This window comes from Lissotriton helveticus, chromosome 3_2, assembly GCF_964261635.1.
Source record: "Lissotriton helveticus chromosome 3_2, aLisHel1.1, whole genome shotgun sequence".
In the NCBI taxonomy this organism is placed as follows: domain Eukaryota; kingdom Metazoa; phylum Chordata; class Amphibia; order Caudata; family Salamandridae; genus Lissotriton; species Lissotriton helveticus.
This window is the reverse complement of record NC_136062.1, coordinates 485,905,558-485,925,695: the sequence shown is the minus strand read 5'-3', so window position 1 is coordinate 485,925,695 and position 20,138 is coordinate 485,905,558. Positions and strand designations below refer to the sequence as shown.

Sequence of the window (20,138 nt, the reverse complement as noted above, 5' to 3'; positions counted from 1 at the left end):
AATTGCATTTCCAATGCAATAGGTCTCCCATTTGTTAAAGTTAGAGCTGTTGGCATTGAAAACATTTGTTTTTAATTTTTGCTTTTTTATACCATTAGCAACAGTGCTATGTAAATATAATAACAATAGTAAAAAACATTGTTATTTTGAACGCCAACAGCTCTAACTTTAACGAATGCGAGACCCGTTACATTGCAAATGCTTGTTTTTCTTGGGATCGCATTGAGGGGAAGGAGGGTGTCTAGGTACATCTTGAGGTTACAGAAACCCCTCCACGCCCAAGGCCGAATAGGACTGTCTACATTTATGAGTGGGCCAGGCCTGGTGACCCTGGCACCCACCTAGTCAAACCAGGGGACTTGTGGGCATTCCTCTCTCTAACCCCCTTGACCAGGTCAGACGCTGCTCCCTGGGGGCAGTGACCAGTCATACCCTTGATCCAGCCATATCTCCAGCCCTTGAGGGGGGCAGGGGCATCTTAAAGGGGCGTCAATGCCCATGAAATCTAGTTTTCCTTCTAAAATAAGGTGAGAAAATGGAATGTAAACAAGAACATTGGGGAGAAGTGACAGAGGATGCTTAATCATAGGCAGAAAGATAATTAAATGAGTTAGCCTCCCTGAACCAGGTTACTACAGGTTTATACGCCTGTTTGCAAAATAAGGGTGATATGCATATATAAATAAGGGTTATATGCAAATATAAATAAGGGTGATATGCATATATAAATACAGTTTATATGCATATTTGCAAAATAAGGTGAGAACATGGAACGTAAATAAGAACATTGGAGGCAGCGAGAGGGAGGGCGTTCAATCATAGGCAGAGAAATAATTGAATGGGCCAGCTTCCCTCAGCCGGGTTACTACCGGTGCCGAAGGACGGGCACTTGGTGCCAGCTGCATGTGTGTCTTGTGCTGTCTTCATGCAAACCCTCTGCGGGAGTCCCCTTCGAGGGCTCTTTTAGTAAATTCCATTTCATTCTGCTCTTCCCATCTTATCCTGCATTGGGGGCAGCTGCTAACTTTCCTTGTGAAGCCCCTCCTTCTCCAGCCCCCTCTAGAGGCCAGGCCATGAGACTCCTCACTGACCCCTCTAAGAGACTGAATCAATCAATCAGGGGTTCATAGAGTGCGCTACTCACCCGTGAGGGTCTCAAGGCACGGGGGGGGGGAGGAGATGATAGTTGCGGAATGGGTGCGAGGTCCCGGCGGTCTGTAGTTGAGGATGCCGCGTAGCGTGGTCCTGGGGCTGGTCTGGATCTGGAAGTGGAGGTGTTCTGTGTTGGAGTGCGGGTCACTCGTGCTAGATGTGGAGAGTCGAAGGGGAGTCTTCCTCCTGGGCAGTTCTTTCTCTGGATCTTGTAGCCGTCGGAGATGGCAGTGGCGATGTCGGGGCCGGAGGTGGCGTTGGTCCAGGTTTCCGTGAAGAAGGCAACGTCGGGCAAGAGGGTGTCGATCAGGTCCCAGATCTCTATGGCGTGTCGGTGCAGGGAGTGCACGTTGAGGAGAATGCATGTCAGGGTTTCGGCGTTGCGTGCATCAGGCGGTGGTTGTGATGGTTTTGTCGATGGTAAAGGATCTGCGGCAGAGTCTGCACGAGAACGGTCCAAGGGTGGTGTTAGGTGAGGATCTTTTGCAGTCGGTGTGTCTTCCGGGGTTGAGTGAGTGGAGTGCGGCGGAGTTGTATCAGCGGGGTCCCGGAGATCCAGGGTTCCTCTCGCTGGCCACGGACGGGCGCAGACGGGCTTGCCTTAGGCGCGCCTTCAGCACGTCAGCGGCATGACCACGCAGCCGTCGGCATCAAGTAGGAGAGGGGGGCGGGACCAGAGGTAGGGTGGCGGGAGCGGGGCTGTGTCAGGGGGCAGGGCCGCCGGGTCAGCAGCGGCAGGAAAGAAGCGAGCAAAATACACCGGGGAAATAAATACATGTAAAACAACACACAATAGTCCAAGCAACGGTGAGGAGTTTACAATAAAAATGGAACTGCAGGCAAAAAGGAGAAAACACCTGAGGCACTGGGACGGGCTGCCGGCATGAACCCTGCTCGTGGAAGGGCTCTGAACCAGAGCGGTGCAACCGTGAGGCAGAGCTGCTGGGGAGTGCTGGCCTGCACCAGAGTAGGCAGGGGCTTCTGCACGGCTCTCTTTGGAGAGCCTGCAGTCTCTTTATAAGACACCGTCTCTGCTAGGCCCTCCACCACCTCTACCAGGCCTTCCGCCACCTCTGCCAGGCCCTCCACCACCTCTCAAACTGCTGATCCCAGCCCGCTGTCACGGGCTGTGGAAGAAACACCTGCCACAACATCAAACATTGGTAATACTAGTTGTACGAACAAGAAAACCTCAAAGACGCGTAAACATGTCCCGTCAGGTGTACAGCCATTAATGCATAATGGGGGCCATATTTGCCTTGATTTCCTCTGTTTGAACACACGGTCGATCCCGGGGACTCCCGGCACTTCTAGGATATGTTAAACCATTGACCCGGGCCTCAGACGAGTCCCCGCCATGATCAATCAATCAATCAATCAGGGAATTGTAATCGCGCTACTCACACGTGAGGGTCTCATGGCACTGAGGGGTGGGGGTGAGGGGGGGTACGGAGTTCTGTTCAGTCAAAGAGCCAGGTCTTGAGGGTCTTCCTGAAGGTGTTCTGGGAGGGGGCGCGTCTGATGTCTGCCGGTAGCTCGTTCCAGGTCTTGGCTGCAATGTGCGAGAATGATCTTCCACCTGCTCTGGCTCTGTGGATTCGCAGGACTTCAGCAAGTGCTAGGTTGGCAGATCGGAGGTTTCTTTTGGGTAAGTGGAAGTTGATTCTGTCGTTGCGGTATTTGGGTCGTCGTTGTGAAGGCATTTGTAGGTGTGAGTGAGGATTTTGGAAGTGACTCTCTTCTCCATGGAGAGCCAGCGGAGGCTTCGCAGGTGTTGGCTGATGTGTTCGTGTCGGGGGATGCCGAGGACGAGTCTGGCCGCGGTGTTCTGTATAGTCTGTAGTTTGCGGAGTAGGGACTTGTTGATGCCGTGTTGTTGGACGATGGCTGCGAGGGGGGCCATGTAGATGTTGAAGAGGGTCGAGCTCAGTAATGACCCCTGTGGGACTCCGCAGGTAGTTTACGTGGGGGCGGAGAGGCATGGAGGTAGTCTGATCCCTTGGCTTCTTCCGGTGAGGAAAGATGGGATCCAATCCAGGGCTGTTCCTTGTATGCCTGCGTCGTGTAGTCTGGCGACTAGAGTGTGGTAAGAGACGGTGTCAAAGGCTGCCGACAGGTCGAGTAGGATGAGGGCTGCGGAATGGCCTTGGTCCAGGAGGGTGCGGATGTCGTCTGTGGTGACGAGTAGGGTGGTCTCGGTGCTGTGGTTATTTCAGAATCCGGATTGGGAAGAGTCTAAGATGGCGTTCTCTTCGATGATGCGTGTCAGTTCCCTGTTGACTATTTTCTCTGTCACTATGGCTACAAAGGGGAAGAGCGAGATGGGCTGGTAGTTCTTGAGGTCGGTGGGGTCTGCCGTGGGTTTCTTGAGCAGCCTGGAAAGGTGGCTGTCTTGAAGGTGGAGTTGATGGTGTGTTGTAGTTCGGGTGCAATGGTGTCTGCGGCTCTGTAATAGATGTGCGGGGGGGAAGGGGTCGGTGGGGGCTCCCGAGTGTATGCCTTTCATGGTCGTGCTGGTGTCAACGATCGTGATCGGTGTCCAGTGGTAGATGGATGGCTGGCTGGTGTTTCTTAGGGGGTGGTCTGTGGCGTCATGAGGGTGGTCAATGAAGTTGCCGTAGAGCGTTTTGATGTTGAGGTGGCAGTATGTTCCTAGTTTGTCGCAGAGGTCTTGGGAAGGGGTGATGTCTGTGGCTTCGCTGCGTGGATTGGTATAATCCATGATGACATTGAACAGTTTCTTGGCGTTGGTGGAGTTGACGAGGATTTTGTTGTGAATGAAGTTCCTCTTGGTGGTTCTGACTCGATTGTGGTAGTTCATCATGGCGTCTTTGTAGGTGGAGTAGTTTTCAGTTGTCTTGGTGTCCCTCCAATTCTTCTCCAGGCGTCTGCAGGTGCGCCTGGCTTCTTGGTGGTCGGTGGTGAACCAGGTGGCTTTCCTGTGGCGCTGTTTGCCGGGGTTGCGGAGTGGGGCCAGCTGGTCTGTGCCGTTGGATATCCAGGTGTGGAATTCTCTTGCTGCGATGTTTGCGTCGTATGTCAGGATGTGGCCCCCTCTGGTGAGGGTGGAGGTCAGTTGCGCGTCGGTAACCTTGCTCCAGTTTCTTCGTGGAGGGCGAAGGCCCGGTTTCGGTGCCTTGGGTTTTCTGACGGTGAAATGTACGCAGTGATAGTCGGTCCATGGCGGTTGCGTCATGTGGCTGAAGTGGACGCTGTTGCCTGCAGCGAAGGTGGGGTCGAGGGTGTGGCCTGCTCTGTGGGTCGGTGTGGTGACGAGTTGGTTGAGTCCGATGTTGGCAAGACTGTCACGGAGGGTGGTGGAGTTGGGGTCGCTGGGGGTGTTGATGTGGAAGTTGAGGTCCCAGATGAGTATGTAGTTCAGTGATGCGATGGCGTGGGGTGCGATGAAGTCGGTGATAGTGGCGGCGAAAGGTGTCCGTGGGCCAGGGGTCTTTAGACAAGGGTTCCTCAGAGTGTGGTCTTAGGGCTGGTCTGGATCTGGAAGTGCAGGTGTTCGGCATGGGGGAATGTTTCGCTGGAGGTGGTGAGGTGGAGGGTGCTCTTGTGTGCGATGGCGAGGCCCCCTCCTGGGCAGTTGGGGCGGTCCTTCATCTGGATCTTGTATCCATCCGGTATGGCAGTGTTGATGTCGGGGCCGGAGGAGGCATTGGTCCAGGTCTCCGTGAAGAAGGCGAGGTCTGGTGAGAGAGAGTCAAGTAGGTTCCAGATTTCCACTGCGTGTTTGTGTACGGAGCGCACATTGAGGAGGATGCATCTGAGGGTGTCTTCGGTGCTGGCGTCGGTGGTGTTGAGGACCGGGGCGGTAGTGAAGGACCGGCGGCAGTGGAGGCAGGAAAACTGTTCGGTGAGGCCTGTTGGCAAACTTTGTGTGTTCCGGGGTTGATTGCGAGGAGGGCGGTGGAGTCGTAGCAGTGGAGGATAGTAGATCCAGGGTTCCTGGCGCTGGTCGCGGTCAGGTCGCGGACGGGCGCAGACGGGCCTGCCTTAGGCGCGCCTTTGGCTCGCAAGCGGCGCATCCGCTCAGCGGCTTCCATTAAGTAGGGGAGGGAAAGAGCAGCTGGGAGGCAGGAAGGGCGGTAAACGGTAAGCGGGAGGTGGGCGGGGCTTGCAATCTGGGGAATTGCAGGGAGAACCAGCAAAATAAACAGGCAACTAACTTAGGCAGAAAAGCAGATCACTCACACAGTGCCATGGCTTTCTTGTTACCAAGCGGCGCATAGCCCTCTTACTGGTAGCAGCAGAACACCCCCACCGATGACTTTGTAAAGCACATGACGTATTGCGATACTACTAGTGAATTGTGCACCTTATTGCAGCCGCCAACCTCCAGGCCTAAGGACATTTAGGCGTCCCTTCGAGCATACCTCTTGACTTTGGACTCTGATGCCTCGGACGACGCCATTGGTCAATGCATCTGTTCTTTGTCCCTATGTCAGCCACGTACCTGCTCATCCAATAGACTACCTGTTCAGGTGTTACGCCTCGTTGCCATGACTGCCCATGAATGTGTCTTCCTGATGCTCCCCCCATTACCCTCCCCTTGACTGCATTTGTGTGTACACTCACAGATTATTCTGTATGTGTCAACTGGGTGCATTGGAAGCCAAATTGTATTTCTAGGATTGATGCAGCATTGTTTATTATTAACCTGAAATAAATAAATACATAGAAAACATTTAAAAATCATGTTCAGTCCTGCCAACAGGTGTAATACTGCTGAGCACTGAGGTAACTCATACTCTGCTGTGCTTGGAAGCCGGCTGCACCCCCTCCCAAGCCTTGTGTTGGGGGTTAGGCTCCTCTACCGTGGCCACTAGGGAGGAGGCTGATGGGAACCTAGCTATCAACTCGGCTTGTGACGACATTGGCGATTTACCACTACCGCCCACAGCGTCCGGCTTAAACCCTGGAGTCCATTTCTTTAAAGACCTCTTCTTGCCTAGTTCTGGATGTTAAGTTGATATTTGACCACAGGGGACTTCGCCACCAGAAGTCCCAAACATGGTTCCATCAGGCAGGAGGCGTCGTTTGCCAGACATTGGGCCCCTAAACCCTTGGAAGAATTCTTCCAGATTTACCCTTAAAGCTGACTGCCCCAGGCCCGTTTGGAGTGGTAAAGCTTGTCTTACCCCAGAGGTGGGAATGAATAACCTCTTACCTCTAACCGGACACACCTACTGTGTGAGGGGCCTCTGCTTGGCTTGAGAAGCGTGTCAACCCTTGAAGGATGGTTGGTTTTGCACTTGGTGTTGGATTACCTGGTGGTTGTGTGTGTCGTAACACATTAAAAGGTTGGGTTGTTTATGGAGGGGCGACGTCTTTGTCCAAGAGCTTAAGATCATTCATAAGTTAGCGCATCCGGTGTGGTGGTGGCGAGTGAGGCTTGGCCGAAGTTCTCCATGTTGGTTGTTTTCTGCATTGAATGGTCTGTATGTGGATGGTTTGCAGTTTGTCTCCACAAGTTTGAGTGGGTGTAGAGGTGTAAACTGTTGTATGGGTGACCTGCGGATTATTCTACGAGAAATGTGCTCCGTAGACTTTAAGTGGAGGTCTGTGGTGTGGCTTATGGGGAGGGTGCTGTTGCATGAGGTGGTCTGTGGTGTCCCTCGTGGTGAGCTGAGTGTCACTTTTTTCTTCCAGTGCTGCCCACCTGCTCTCCTATCGATTTTCACTGCGACAACGGGAAATGCATCCGGCGGTCCTGGCTCTGCGATGGCGATAACGACTGCGGCGACGACTCGGATGAGCAGGAGTGTCGTAAGTTGCAACAGTAACTTACAACTGTGTGGGGGGGGCACTAAGACCTGGGAGGGGAGCAAGAGGGTGAGGCTGCTGTGGGTTTGGGAGGGTTTCTTGACCTTAAGTCAAAGTTATTGTTTTTAGTACTCCTTTGTGGTCTAAACAATATTGCCCATCAAAATTACACAAAAAGAACTCAAAAAAGCACACAACGAAGTGTGTTGGAGCCTCTCCAACATGCAATACTGTGGTAGTGGACCGAGTATATTGTGTACCATATGCTGACACTTCGGGCCCGATTCACAGAACTAACAAGACAAAAACCTAAACTTGCTACCATTTTCGTGTTCACAGAAGGCACTTACTCATTGATAAGTAAGTGTCTTCTGGGAATACCAAAATGAGTAAGTGTACTTACTCATTTTGGTATTCACAGACATGAAAAGGAAACTTATAAAGCGCAAACATTCACCCGAGGGTATCAAGGCGCCAGCTCATCAAACAGAATTAACTGTACGGTACAAGGCCACGTCAGAGGTTAAACAGCCAAGGCACTTACTCATTGATTAGTAAGTGCCTTCTGTAAATATCAAAATGGTAGTAGGTTTAGGATTTTGTCTTAAGTTAGTTCTGTGAATCGGGCGCTTCGTGTTTGAAGAAACCATATTAGTCAGAGAGAGCCCAATACATAGAAATATAGAAATATATGTGAGATGCTGTACTGTGGACTATAACCATGTTGTAAGTCACCAAGGAGCGTAGTAACCATATATAGGCAAGAGGCCAAAGGTAGAGTACCTTTTTCATGGAAATCAAACTTCGATGTGACGTGATATATTCTTATATCATTTAAAGCCGTGGCATAACAAAGGCCCCCGCAGTGCGGGGGGGGCGAGTTCCAGAGGGCCTCCTCACTGCAGGACCCTGGCCTGACAGCTCCTGAGTGAGTCCGGAGGGTCCCTACTTCATGTACTTTACAGGGGACCCCCTCAAATTTCGAAATTTCGTTACGCTACCGATTTGAAAGTATGTTATTGAATATAATCAGTTGGCAAAAAAGCAGCCGTCTGATACATCAGGCGATAACGTGTAGTGTAACTGTCTGACCCCCACTAACTGGATTCCAGAAGTGGAATCTCGCCTGCTAAAACGTCACTACTGCTTTCTAATAGGTTATTACAATGTGATAGTAATTTTCTTATTACAGCTACGTTCCCACTTTAGAATACTCAGTGTTTGCTCCTTAAATAGACCTAGAACGTACTCTCACTTATGAGATAAGTACTTAAATCTGGTGTGTAAGATACTCACCCTATGCGACATGAAATAAGACCAACTTCGTTTAAAAAAATGCAGTATGTAATGCAGGTGTGTGTAAAAAATAATCCAAGTCTTGAGGTGTGACATTTGAAATCTTGCCTTGTGCACAGAAACCACGGTTCATTATGACTTGTATAGTGTGGTCGCTGGCAAGGCAGGTTCCTCAGAGGACCAGGTGTCTAGCCCCCATCTTTTGGTGCAGGCAGGGCTTGTTTACCACCTCTAGGGGGTACTATCTGTTGGTGACCTTGTGCTGTGCTCTTGTGCAGTTGTCGCATTGCTTTCACTTAGAATTGCTTGCAGTGTGCTCTTGTGCAGTTGTCCCATTCTTTTAGCTTAGAATCGCTAGTGGTGTGGTCTTGTGCAGTTGTCGCATTCCTTTAGCTTAGAATCACTTGCGGTGTGCTATTGTGCAGTTGTCGCATTCCTTTCGCTTAGAATCGCTTGCAGTGTGCTCTTGTCGCATTCCTTTAGCTTAGAATCGCTTGCGATGTGCTTTTGTGCAGTTGTCGCATTCCTTTAGCTTAGAATTGCTTGTGGTGTGCTCTCTTGCAGTTGTCGCATTCCTTTCGATTAAAATCGCTTGCGGTGTGCTCTTGTGTAGTTGTTGCATTCCTTTCGCTTAGAATCGCTTGCGTTGTACTCTTGTGCAGTTGTCGTATTCCTGTAGCTTAAATTCACTGGCAGTGAGCTCTTGTGCAGTTGTCGCATTCCTTCACTAAGTATCTCTTGCGGTGTGCTCTTGTGCAGTTGGCGCATTCCTTTCGCTTAGAATCGCTTGCGGTGTGCTCTTCTGCAGTTGGCGCATTCCTTTAGCTTAGAATCGCTTTTGGTGTGCTCTTGTGCAGTTGTCGCATTCCTTTCACTTAAAATCGCTTGCGGTGTGTTCTTGTGCAGTTGTGGCATTCCTGTAGCTTAGAATCGCTTGCGGTGTGCTCTTGTGCAGTAGTCGCATTCCTTTCACTTAGTATCACTTGCGGTGTGTTCTTGTGCAGTTGTCGCATTCCTTTCACTTAGAATCACTTGCGGTGTGCTCTTGTGCAGTTGGCGCATTCCTTTAGCTTAGAATCGCTTGCGGTGTGTTCTTGTGGAAGAGGTGTGGCGCCGCGGCCAGGGCGACTGACGCTGGAATCTGGGGATCACGGTTCGATCCCCGGCTCCGGCGGCAGGTTAGCCCAGCACCATGTGACTCTGGGCAATAGCTCGCTTAATCTTCCCGACGGCCCCCCAGCGCCTAGAGACCCTAACGGGTGATTGTGCGCTTTACAAATGTGGACTTTACTTTACTTTACTTTGTGCAGTTGCGGCATTCCTGTAGCTTAGAATCGCTTGCGGTGTGCTCTTGTGCAGTTGTCGCATTCCTTTCGCTTAGAATCGCTTGCGGTGTGCTCTTGTGCAGTTGTCGTATTCCTGTAGCTTAGAATCACTGGCGGTGTGCTCTTGTGCAGTAGTCGCATTCCTTCACTTAGTATCACTTGCGGTGTGCTCTTGTGCAGTTGTCGCATTCCTTTCACTTAGAATCACTTGCGGTGTGCTCTTGTGCAGTTGGCGCATTCCTTTAGCTTAGAATCGCTTGCGGTGTGTTCTTGTGCAGTTGTCGCATTCCTTTAGCTTAGAATCGCTTGCGGTGTGTTCTTGTGTAGTTGTCGCATTCTTTTAGCTTAGAATCACTTGCGGTGTGCTCTTGTGCAGGTGTCGCATTCCTTTAGCTTAGAATCGCTTGTGGTGTGCTCTTGTGCAGTTGTCGCATTCCTTTAGCTTAGAATCGCTTGCGGTGGGCTCTTCTGCAGCTGTCGCATTCCTTTCACTTAGAATCGCTTGCGGTGGGCTCTTGTGCAGTTGTTGCCTTCCTTTAGCTTAGAATCGCTTGCGGTGTGCTCTTGTGCAGTTGTTGCCTTCCTTTAGCTTACAATCGCTTGTGGTGTGCTCTTGTGCAGTTGTCGCATTCCTTTAGCTTAGAATCACTTGCGATGTGCTCTTGTGCAGTTGTTGCATTCCTGTAGCTTAGAATCGCTTGCAGTGTGCTCTTGTGCAGTTGTCGCATTCCTATAGCTTAGAATCGATTGCGGTGTGTTCTTGTGCAGTTGTCGCATTCCTTTAGCTTAGAATCGCTTGCGGTGTATTCTTGTGCAGTTGTCGCATTCATTTAGCTTAGAATCGCTTGCGTTGTGCTCTTGTGCAGTTGTCGCATTCCTTTAGCTTAGAATCGCTTGCGGTATGTTCTTGTGCAGTTTTCGCATTCCTTTAGCTTAGAATCGGTTGCGGTGTGCTCTTCTGCAGCTGTCGCATTCCTTTCGCTTAGAATCGCTTGCGGTGTGCTCTTGTGCAGTTGTGGCATTCCTGTAGCTTTGAATCGCTTGTGGTGTGCTCTTGTGCAGTTGTCGCATTCCTTTCACTTAGAATCACTTGCGGTGTGCTCTTGTGCAGTTGGCACATTCCTTTAGCTTAGAATCGCTTGCGGTGTGCTCTTCTGCAGCTGTCTCATTCCATTCACTTAGAATCGCTTGCGGTGTGCTCTTGTGCAGTTGTTGCCTTCCTTTAGCTTAGACTCGCTTGTGGTGTGCTCTTGTGCAGTTGTTGCCTTCCTTTAGCTTAGAATCGCTTGCGGTGTGCTCTTCTGCAGCTGTCGCATTCCTTTCGCTTAGAATCGCTTGTGGTGTGCTCTTGTGCAGTTGTCGCATTCCTTTAGCTTAGAATCGCTTGCGGTGTGCTCTTATGCAGTTGTTGCATTCCTTTAGCTTAGAATCGCTTGCAGTGTGCTCTTGTGCAGTTGTCGCATTCCTTTAGCTTAGACTCACTTGCGGTGTGCTCTTGTGCAGTTGTCGCATTCCTGTAGCTTAGAATCGCTTGCAGTGTGCTCTTGTGCAGTTGTCGCATTCCTTTAGCTTAGAATCGCTTGCGGTGTGTTCTTGTGCAGTTGTCGCATTCCTTTAGCTTAGAATCGCTTGCGGTGTGCTCTTCTGCAGCTGTCGCATTCCTTTCGCTTAGAATCGCTTGCGGTGTGCTCTTGTGCAGTTGTCGCATTCCTTTCGCTTAGAATCGCTTGCGGTGTGCTCTTCTGCAGCTGTCGCAATCCTTTCGCTTAGAATCGCTTGCGGTGTGCTCTTGTGCAGTTGTTGCATTCCTTTAGCTTAGAATCGCTTGCAGTGTGCTCTTGTGCAGTTGTCGCATTCCTTTAGCTTAGAATCGCTTGCGATGTGCTCTTGTGCAGTTGTCGCATTCCTTTAGCTTAGAATCGCTTGCGGTGTGCTCTTGTGCAGTTGTCGCATTCCTGTAGCTTAGAATCGCTTGCGGTGTGCTCTTGTGCAGTTGTCGCATTCCTTTCATTTAGAATCGCTTGCGGTGTGCTCTTGTGCAGTTGTCGTATTCCTGTAGCTTAGAATCACTGGCGGTGAGCTCTTGTGCAGTAGTCGCATTCATTCACTTAGAATCACTTGCGGTGTGCTCTTGTGCAGTTGGCGCATTCCTTTAGCTTAGAATCGCTTGTGGTGTGCTCTTGTGCAGTTGGCGCATTCCTTTAGCTTAGAATCGCTTGCGGTGTGTTCTTGTGCAGTTGTCGCATTCCTTTAGCTTAGAATCGCTTGCGATGTGCTCTTGTGCAGTTGTCGCATTCTTTTAGCTTAGAATCGCTTGTGGTGTGCTCTTGTGCAGGTGTCTCATTCCTTTAGCTTAGAATCGCTTGTGTGTGCTCTTGTGCAGTTGTCGCATTCCTTTAGCTTAGAATCACTTGCGGTGTGTTCTTCTGCAGTTGTCGCATTCCTTTAGCTTAGAATCGCTTGCGGTGTGTTCTTGTGCAGTTGTCGCATTCCTTTAGCTTAGAATCGCTTGCGGTGTGCTCTTGTGCAGTTGTCGCATTCTTTTAGCTTAGAATCGCTTGCGGTGTGCTCTTGTGCAGGTGTCGCATTCCTTTAGCTTAGAATCGCTTGTGGTGTGCTCTTGTGCAGTTGTCGCATTCCTTTAGCTTAGAATCGCTTGCGGTGGGCTCTTCTGCAGCTGTCGCATTCCTTTCACTTAGAATCGCTTGCGGTGGGCTCTTGTGCAGTTGTTGCCTTCCTTTAGCTTAGAATCGCTTGCGGTGTGCTCTTGTGCAGTTGTTGCCTTCCTTTAGCTTAGAATCGCTTGTGGTGTGCTCTTGTGCAGTTGTCGCATTCCTTTAGCTTAGAATCACTTGCGGTGTGCTCTTGTGCAGTTGTTGCATTCCTGTAGCTTAGAATCGCTTGCAGTGTGCTCTTGTGCAGTTGTCGCATTCCTTTAGCTTAGAATCGCTTGCGGTGTGCTCTTCTGCAGCTGTCGCATTCCTTTCGCTTAGAATCGCTTGCGGTGTGCTGTTGTGCAGTTGTCGCATTCCTTTCGCTTAGAATCGCTTGCGGTGTGTTCTTCTGCAGCTGTCGCATTCCTTTCGCTTAGAATCGCTTGCGGTGTGCTCTTGTGCAGTTGTTGCATTCCTTTCGCTTAGAATCGCTTGCGGTGTGCTCTTGTGCAGTTGTTGCATTCCTTTAGCTTAGAATCGCTTGCAGTATGCTCTTGAGCAGTTGTCGCATTCCTTTAGCTTAGAATCACTTGCGGTGTGCTCTTGTGCAGTTGTTGCATTCCTATAGCTTAGAATCGCTTGCGGTGTGTTCTTGTGCAGTTGTCGCATTCCTTTAGCTTAGAATCGCTTGCGGTGTGCTCTTCTGCAGCTGTCGCATTCCTTTCGCTTAGAATCGCTTGCGGTGTGCTGTTGTGCAGTTGTCGCATTCCTTTAGCTTAGAATCGCTTGCGGTGTGCTCTTGTGCAGTTGTTGCCTTCCTTTAGCTTAGAATCGCTTGTGGTGTGCTCTTGTGCAGTTGTCGCATTCCTTTAGCTTAGAATCACTTGCGGTGTGCTCTTGTGCAGTTGTTGCATTCCTATAGCTTAGAATCGCTTGCGGTGTGTTCTTGTGCAGTTGTCGCATTCCTTTAGCTTAGAATCGCTTGCGGTGTGCTCTTCTGCAGCTGTCGCATTCCTTTCGCTTAGAATCGCTTGCGGTGTGCTGTTGTGCAGTTGTCGCATTCCTTTCGCTTAGAATCGCTTGCGGTGTGTTCTTCTGCAGCTGTCGCATTCCTTTCGCTTAGAATCGCTTGCGGTGTGCTCTTGTGCAGTTGTTGCATTCCTTTAGCTTAGAATCGCTTGCAGTATGCTCTTGAGCAGTTGTCGCATTCCTTTAGCTTAGAATCGCTTGCGGTGTGCTCTTGTGCAGTTGTCGCATTCCTTTAGCTTAGAATCGCTTGCGGTGTGCTCTTGTGCAGTTGTCGCATTCCTGTAGCTTAGAATCGCTTGCGGTGTGCTCTTGCTCAGTTGTGGTATTCCTGTAGCTTAGAATCACTGGCGGTGTGCTCTTGTGCAGTAGTCACATTCCTTCACTTAGTATCACTTGTGGTGTGCTCTTGTGCAGTTGTCGCATTCCTTTCACTTAGAATCACTTGCGGTGTGCTCTTGTGCAGTTGGCGCATTCCTTTAGCTTAGAATCGCTTGTGGTGTGCTCTTGTGCAGTTGTCGCATTCCTTTAGCTTAGAATCGCTTGCGTTGTATTCTTGTGCAGTTGTCGCATTCATTTAGCTTAGAATCGCTTGCGTTGTGCTCTTGTGCAGTTGTCGCATTCCTTTAGCTTAGAATCGCTTGCGGTATGTTCTTGTGCAGTTTTCGCATTCCTTTAGCTTAGAATCGCTTGCGGTGTGCTCTTCTGCAGCTGTCGCATTCCTTTCGCTTAGAATCGCTTGCGGTGTGCTCTTGTGCAGTTGTGGCATTCCTGTAGCTTAGAATCGCTTGTGGTGTGCTCTTGTGCAGTTGTCGCATTCCTTTCACTTAGAATCACTTGCGGTGTGCTCTTGTGCAGTTGGCGCATTCCTTTAGCTTAGAATCGCTTGTGGTGTGCTCTTTGCAGTTGTCGCATTCCTTTAGCTTAGAATCGCTTGCGGTGTGTTCTTGTGCAGTTGTCGCATTCCTTTAGCTTAGAATCGCTTGCGGTGTGCTCCAGTGCAGTTGTCGCATTCTTTTAGCTTAGAATCGCTTGCGGTGTGCTCTTGTGCAGGTGTCGCATTCCTTTAGCTTAGAATCGCTTGTGGTGTGCTCTTGTGCAGTTGTCGCATTCCTTTAACTTAGAATCGCTTGCGGTGTGTTCTTGTGCAGTTGTCGCATTCCTTTAGCTTAGAATCGCTTACGGTGTGCACTTCTGCAGCTGTCGCATTCCTTTCGCTTAGAATCGCTTGCGGTGTGCTCTTGTGCAGGTGTCGCATTCCTTTAGCTTAGAATCGCTTGTGGTGTGCTCTTGTGCAGTTGTCGCATTCCTTTAGCTTAGAGTCGCTTGCGGTGTGTTCTTGTGCAGTTGTCGCATTCCTTTCGCTTAGAATCGCTTGCGGTGTGCACTTCTGCAGCTGTCGCATTCCTTTCGCTTAGAATCGCTTGCGGTGTGATCTTGTGTAGTTGTTGCATTCCTTTAGCTTAGAATCGCTTGCAGTGTGCTCTTGTGCAGTTGTCGCATTCCTTTAGCTTAGAATCGCTTGTGGTGTGCTCTTGTCGCATTCCTTTAGCTTAGAATCGCTTGTGGTGTGCTCTTGTCGCATTCCTTTAGCTTAGAATCGCTTGCGGTGTGCTCCAGTGCAGTTGTCGCATTCCTGTAGCTTAGAATTCCAAGGCCTCACTCCGCTGTCCGTGGAAACTCGAATTCACTGAGCTTGCAGATGACATGGTATCCAAGTGCCTGGATACCCTCTTGTGTGATTAGTGGGCTATACAAATCAATTAACATAACATATCTGGTACAATCCATAAAGCCTTCCATCTTAGCCTTGAAGGGCCTTGAGGGGCAATCTACACCTGACTGACGGTCAAAAACACACTGGGGTGGATTCCTGGATCCCAGGTGCTTCTTTCTAGCTGGAGAAGAACTAATGATTTAGCAGGTGTTGTGAAATCTGAGGAGGGCAGTATGTTTCCATAATCCTTGGAATGAGTTTTGCCAAATTGGCCTTTTTTCCAATTTTCCAATATATATATATATATATATATATATATATATATATATATATATATATATATATATATATATATATATATATATATATATATATATATATATATATATATATATATATGTTCAAGGCTTGTGTGCTGTAGATACACATGCTTTGCCTGCCATCTACTGGTGGGTCTGGATGTTTGCAAGTTGTTTTTCTTCGAATAAGTCTTTTCTAATCACGAGGTAAGGTGACTCCTCCTTTCGGTGATAGTGCGCATGGGCATCGACATCTCGGCCCTCCCATTCGCCACCCCGCTTCCACCTCCCAGCTGCTCCTCCCTCCCACTGGGCACTTAAGGACTCAGCCAGGCGACGGGGAGCTGTGACCAGCCTGACCTCGTCAGTGCCGGCCGCTCAACCCGCCGCGTGGCTCCTCCTGAGGTCACCCGGTCCCCCTGCCGCCACCACCTGCTCGCTGCCTTGCCTCCGCTGTGCCCCTGACTGCGTCGTGTGTGCTTGCCTCCGCTTGCCCTGTCTGCGTCCGTAGCGTGTCCGTGCTGTGTGTGTGTTCCCCGCTGCCCCCCTGACTCTGTGCCCCGGATTGTCCGCCTTTTTGCCCCCTGCCTTGGTTGTACCGTAGCCCCCAGCCCCCACCCCGCTCCCTGCCGCTGCTCCCCCGCGGCCCCGCCCCCTCAACATCTCGGCCCTCCCATTCGCCACCCCACTCCCACCTCCCAGCTGCTTCTCCCTCCCTCCGCCCCACCCACCACTCTCCATTTATGGCAGAGTTCACGCGTACGCGCATCGTTCACGCGCAGCGGGCGCGCCGATTGTGCGCCGAAGGCGCGCCAAAGGCAAGCCCGTCTGCGCCTGTCCGCACCTGGCCCGAGCCCAGCGCCAGGACCCCTGGCCCCTGCCGATGCAAGACGACCCGTCTGACCTACGACGACGACGCCCTCAACGCACTCAATGCCGGATGGAACCCCGCCTGCTGCCGGGCCACCCCGAAACGCTTCCACGGACCCTTCACCTGCAAAACCTGCAAGTTCACCTGCCTCCGAACCTGCACCGCACCCGCCAAGCCAAACACCAGCAGCAACCACCTGAAGTGCATCCTGCTCAACACCCGCTCCGTCCACAGACACGCCGTGGAACTCTGGAGCCTCCTCGACACAACTTCACCAGACATCGCCTTCCTCACGGAAACCTGGATGAACGTCTCCTCAGCCCCCGACATCGCCATCGCCATCCCGGACGGGTACAAGATCATCAGGAGGGACCGCGTCAACCAGACCGGAGGAGGCATCGCCATCATCCACAAGAACACCATCCGCATCACGACCGACTCCAACAACACCTTCTCCGCCGCCGAGCACCTCCACTTCCAGATACACACCGACCCAAAGACGACCCTCAGAGGCACCCTCGTCTACAGACCCCCGGGACCACGCACACAATTCAGCGAAGACATCAAGGACTTCATCAGCCCGCACGCCCTCCCCTCCGCCGACTACATCCTCCTAGGGGACCTCAACTTCCACCTGGAGAACAACAAGGACCGCAACACCGCCGCCCTGCTGGAAAACCTCGCCAACCTCGGACTCAAGCAACTGGTTAACACCCCCACCCACTACGCCGGCCACACGCTTGATCCCGTCTTCTCTTCCAGCAAGCACATCACCTTCAGCCACGCCACCGGACTCCACTGGACCGACCACAGCTGCGTCCACTTCAGCTTCAGAAGAACCACGACCCACCACCACCCGCAACAGCTCCTCACAGGAGCTGGAGCAAGATCACCGCCGACCTGCTCACCACCTCCCTCAGCCAGAACCCTCCCGCCAGCACAACGGACCCCAACGAAGCAGCCCGCAACTTCACACAGTGGCTGACCGCCTGCGCCGACGACCTCGCACCACTGAAGAACCCTCCCAGCAGACCCAGAAGCAAGAAGGCCTCCTGGTTCACCGGCGAACTCCAGGACTCCAAGAAGAACTGCCGCACCCTCGAGAAAGCCTGGCTCCGCGACCAGACCACAGACAACATGACCGCCCTCAAACAAGCCACCTGCAAGCACCACCAGCTTATCTGCACCACCAAGAAGAAATCACTGAAGGAACGACTGGACAACAACGCCCACGACAGCAAGGAACTCTTCAGCATCGTCAAGGAGTTCTCCAACCCCAGCACCGGCAACAACGACATCACTCCTTCACAAGATCTCTGCGACTCTCTCGCCTCGTTCTTCCACCGCAAGATCGCCGACATCCACAACAGCTTCGGCGCACCATCCACGCACCCAACCGTCGAACCAACGCCCCCCACCTCCACCCTCCGCACCTGGACCACGGTGACCACCGAAGACACAGCCCGCACGATGAACACCATCCACTCCGGATCTCCGACCGACCCCTGCCCCCACCACGTCTTCAACAAGGCCGACTCCACCATCACACCCCAACTCTGGAACATCATCAACTGCTCCTTCAACACCGCCACCTTCCCGGAGAGCTGGAAGCATGCCGAGCTCAGCGCCCTACTGAAGAAACCAACAGCGGACCCCACCGACCTCAAGAACTTCCGCCCCATCTCGCTCCTCCCTTTTCCTGCGAAAGTCATCGAGAAGATCGTCAACAGACAGCTGGCCGCCTTCCTCGAGACGAACAGATCCCTCAACCCCTCGCAGTCCGGTTTCAGAGCCAAACACAGCACCGAGACCGCCCTGATCGCAGCCACCGACGACATCCGAGCCCTGCTCGACAACGGGGAAACAGCGGCCCTCATCCTCCTGGACCTCTCCGCAGCGTTCGACACTGTCTGCCACCGCACCCTAGTCCAACGCCTCAGCAACATCGGCATCCAAGAGAAGGCACTGGAGTGGATCATCTCGTTCCTCGCCGGAAGAACACAGAGAGTTCGCCTTCCCCCGTTTCGATCCAAGGCCACCAAAGTCATCTGCGGCTTACCAAAAGGATCTTCACTCAGCCCCACCCTCTTCAACGTCTACATGAGACCTCTTGCAGCCATCGCACGCCAACACAACCTCAACATCATCTCCTACGCCGACGACACCCAGCTGATCCTCTCCCTCACCAGGGACCCCGACACCGCCAGAACCAGCCGACACGAAGGGATGAAAGACGTCGCCGAGTGGATGAAGAACAGCCGCCTTAAACTGAACTCGGACAAGACGGAAGTCCTCATCCTGGGATCTTCGCCCTCCGCCTGGGACGAGTCCTGGTGGCCTCCCTCCCTGGGCACCGCTCCCAAGCCAACAGACCACGCACGCAACCTGGGCTTCATCCTGGACTCTTCCCTCTCGATGACCAGACAAGTCAACGCCGTCTCCTCATCGTGCTTCAACACCCTACGCATGCTCCGCAAGATCTTCCGATGGATCCTGACCGAAACCAGGAAGACGGTCACCCAGGCACTCGTCACCAGCCGACTGGACTACGGAAACACCCTCTACGCCGGAACCACAGCCAAGCTACAGAGGAGACTCCAACGCATCCAGAACGCCTCCGCCCGACTCATCCTGGACATCCCCCGGCGCAGCCACATCTCCGGCCACCTGAGGGACCTGCACTGGCTCCCCGTCAACAAGAGGATCACGTTCAGGCTCCTCACCCACGCACACAAGTCTCTCCACGACCTGGGCCCCAAGTACCTCAACGACCGACTGACCTTCTACACGCCCACCCGCCAGCTACGATCTACAAGCCTCGCCCTCGCCGCCGTACCACGCATCCGAAGAGCCACCGCCGGAGGCAGATCCTTCTCCTACCTGGCGGCCAAGACATGGAACTCCCTCCCCATCCACCTCCAACTGACCCAGGACCATCTCGCCTTCAGGAAACAACTCAAGACCTGGTTGTTCGAGCAGTAGCGGGCCCCTTCCCCCAAGCGCCTTGAGACCCTCCCGGGTGAGTACCGCGCTATACAAATGCTATGATTGATTGATTGATTGATTGATTGCTAGATAGTTTTCTTTCCATCATCGGATTCAGACCTGTGTTAGGGCACTCCATTTCGAAACCATTAATTAGGATCCCTTCAGTGCGCAATTCAATCTACACTCATCGGTATTGTTTTCGATCACGTCTCCACCTTTTTGTGTCGAAATCTAAGAAAACATTATCTATATAATCAAAAAAACTAAACGCAGCCTTCGGACCTACCTTTTTCCTCGGCTTCTACTTCAAGAACCAGCGTCCAGCCTTCCGCTGATGGAACGGACGCCATTTCAATTCTGTCCCCGATGCCACTCCAAATATAAGCGTAGCGACCAGCATATGGTCTGTAACCTCTCTCTTTCCCTGGAACATAAAGAGGAATGTGGCGGTCGTTACATTCTAAAAAGACTCTGCAGTACCATCGGGTTCAACAAAGAGAAATGCAGCGACAGAGTATCCAGGACACCCCTGATATCTCCGGTAAGGATATCGAGCAGAGGCAGGAAGAAATGGCAGCGGAGGAAGAAGAGGCCTTCTCCCTCCAGGACTCCGATTCTGATTTGGAGATCGAACTCGAGTCCCAAGACTTTCTGGCTGGACAGGGTGCCGTGAGTAGCAAAGCCCCTTTGCCCACCAAACCCACTCCAACAAAACAAAAGGCTATTGAGCCACCACTTCCAAGAGGAGCTGTCAGCACTGAGACTCTGATTCAAACACCCCGCCTTCTGGCATCGCACTAAAACAGCACGGCAAGCCTTCCAGCTCGGGCCCCAGCCTAGATTATACCCCTTCGGTTCCGAAACGTCTTGGATCAAAAGAGAAAAAGCAAAAACAAAAAGACGCTTCCTTACAGTCATCGGGCAGATTTTGGAGAAAATTAAGGAAAAGCTGTGGATGTATTAGCACTTCAAGAAGCTAATGTAGGACAAGCAGTGCTAAAAACACTTTTTCAAACAACTGCAACACCCACTGGT

At 51.8% G+C, this 20,138-nt stretch overlaps 1 protein-coding gene across 8 annotated transcripts in view; it reads left to right on the top strand.

Moving 5' to 3' along the window:
* LRP4 (LDL receptor related protein 4) overlaps positions 1-20,138 on the top strand; it is a 356,895-nt gene that overhangs the window by 180,050 nt on the left and 156,707 nt on the right. For all 8 annotated transcript variants that reach the window (XM_078684435.1, XM_078684436.1, XM_078684434.1 and 5 more), the window contains exon 3: positions 6,814-6,930. In XM_078684435.1, the coding sequence (XP_078540561.1) occupies positions 6,814-6,930 (117 nt within the window). The remainder of the gene's footprint in view (positions 1-6,813; positions 6,931-20,138) is intronic.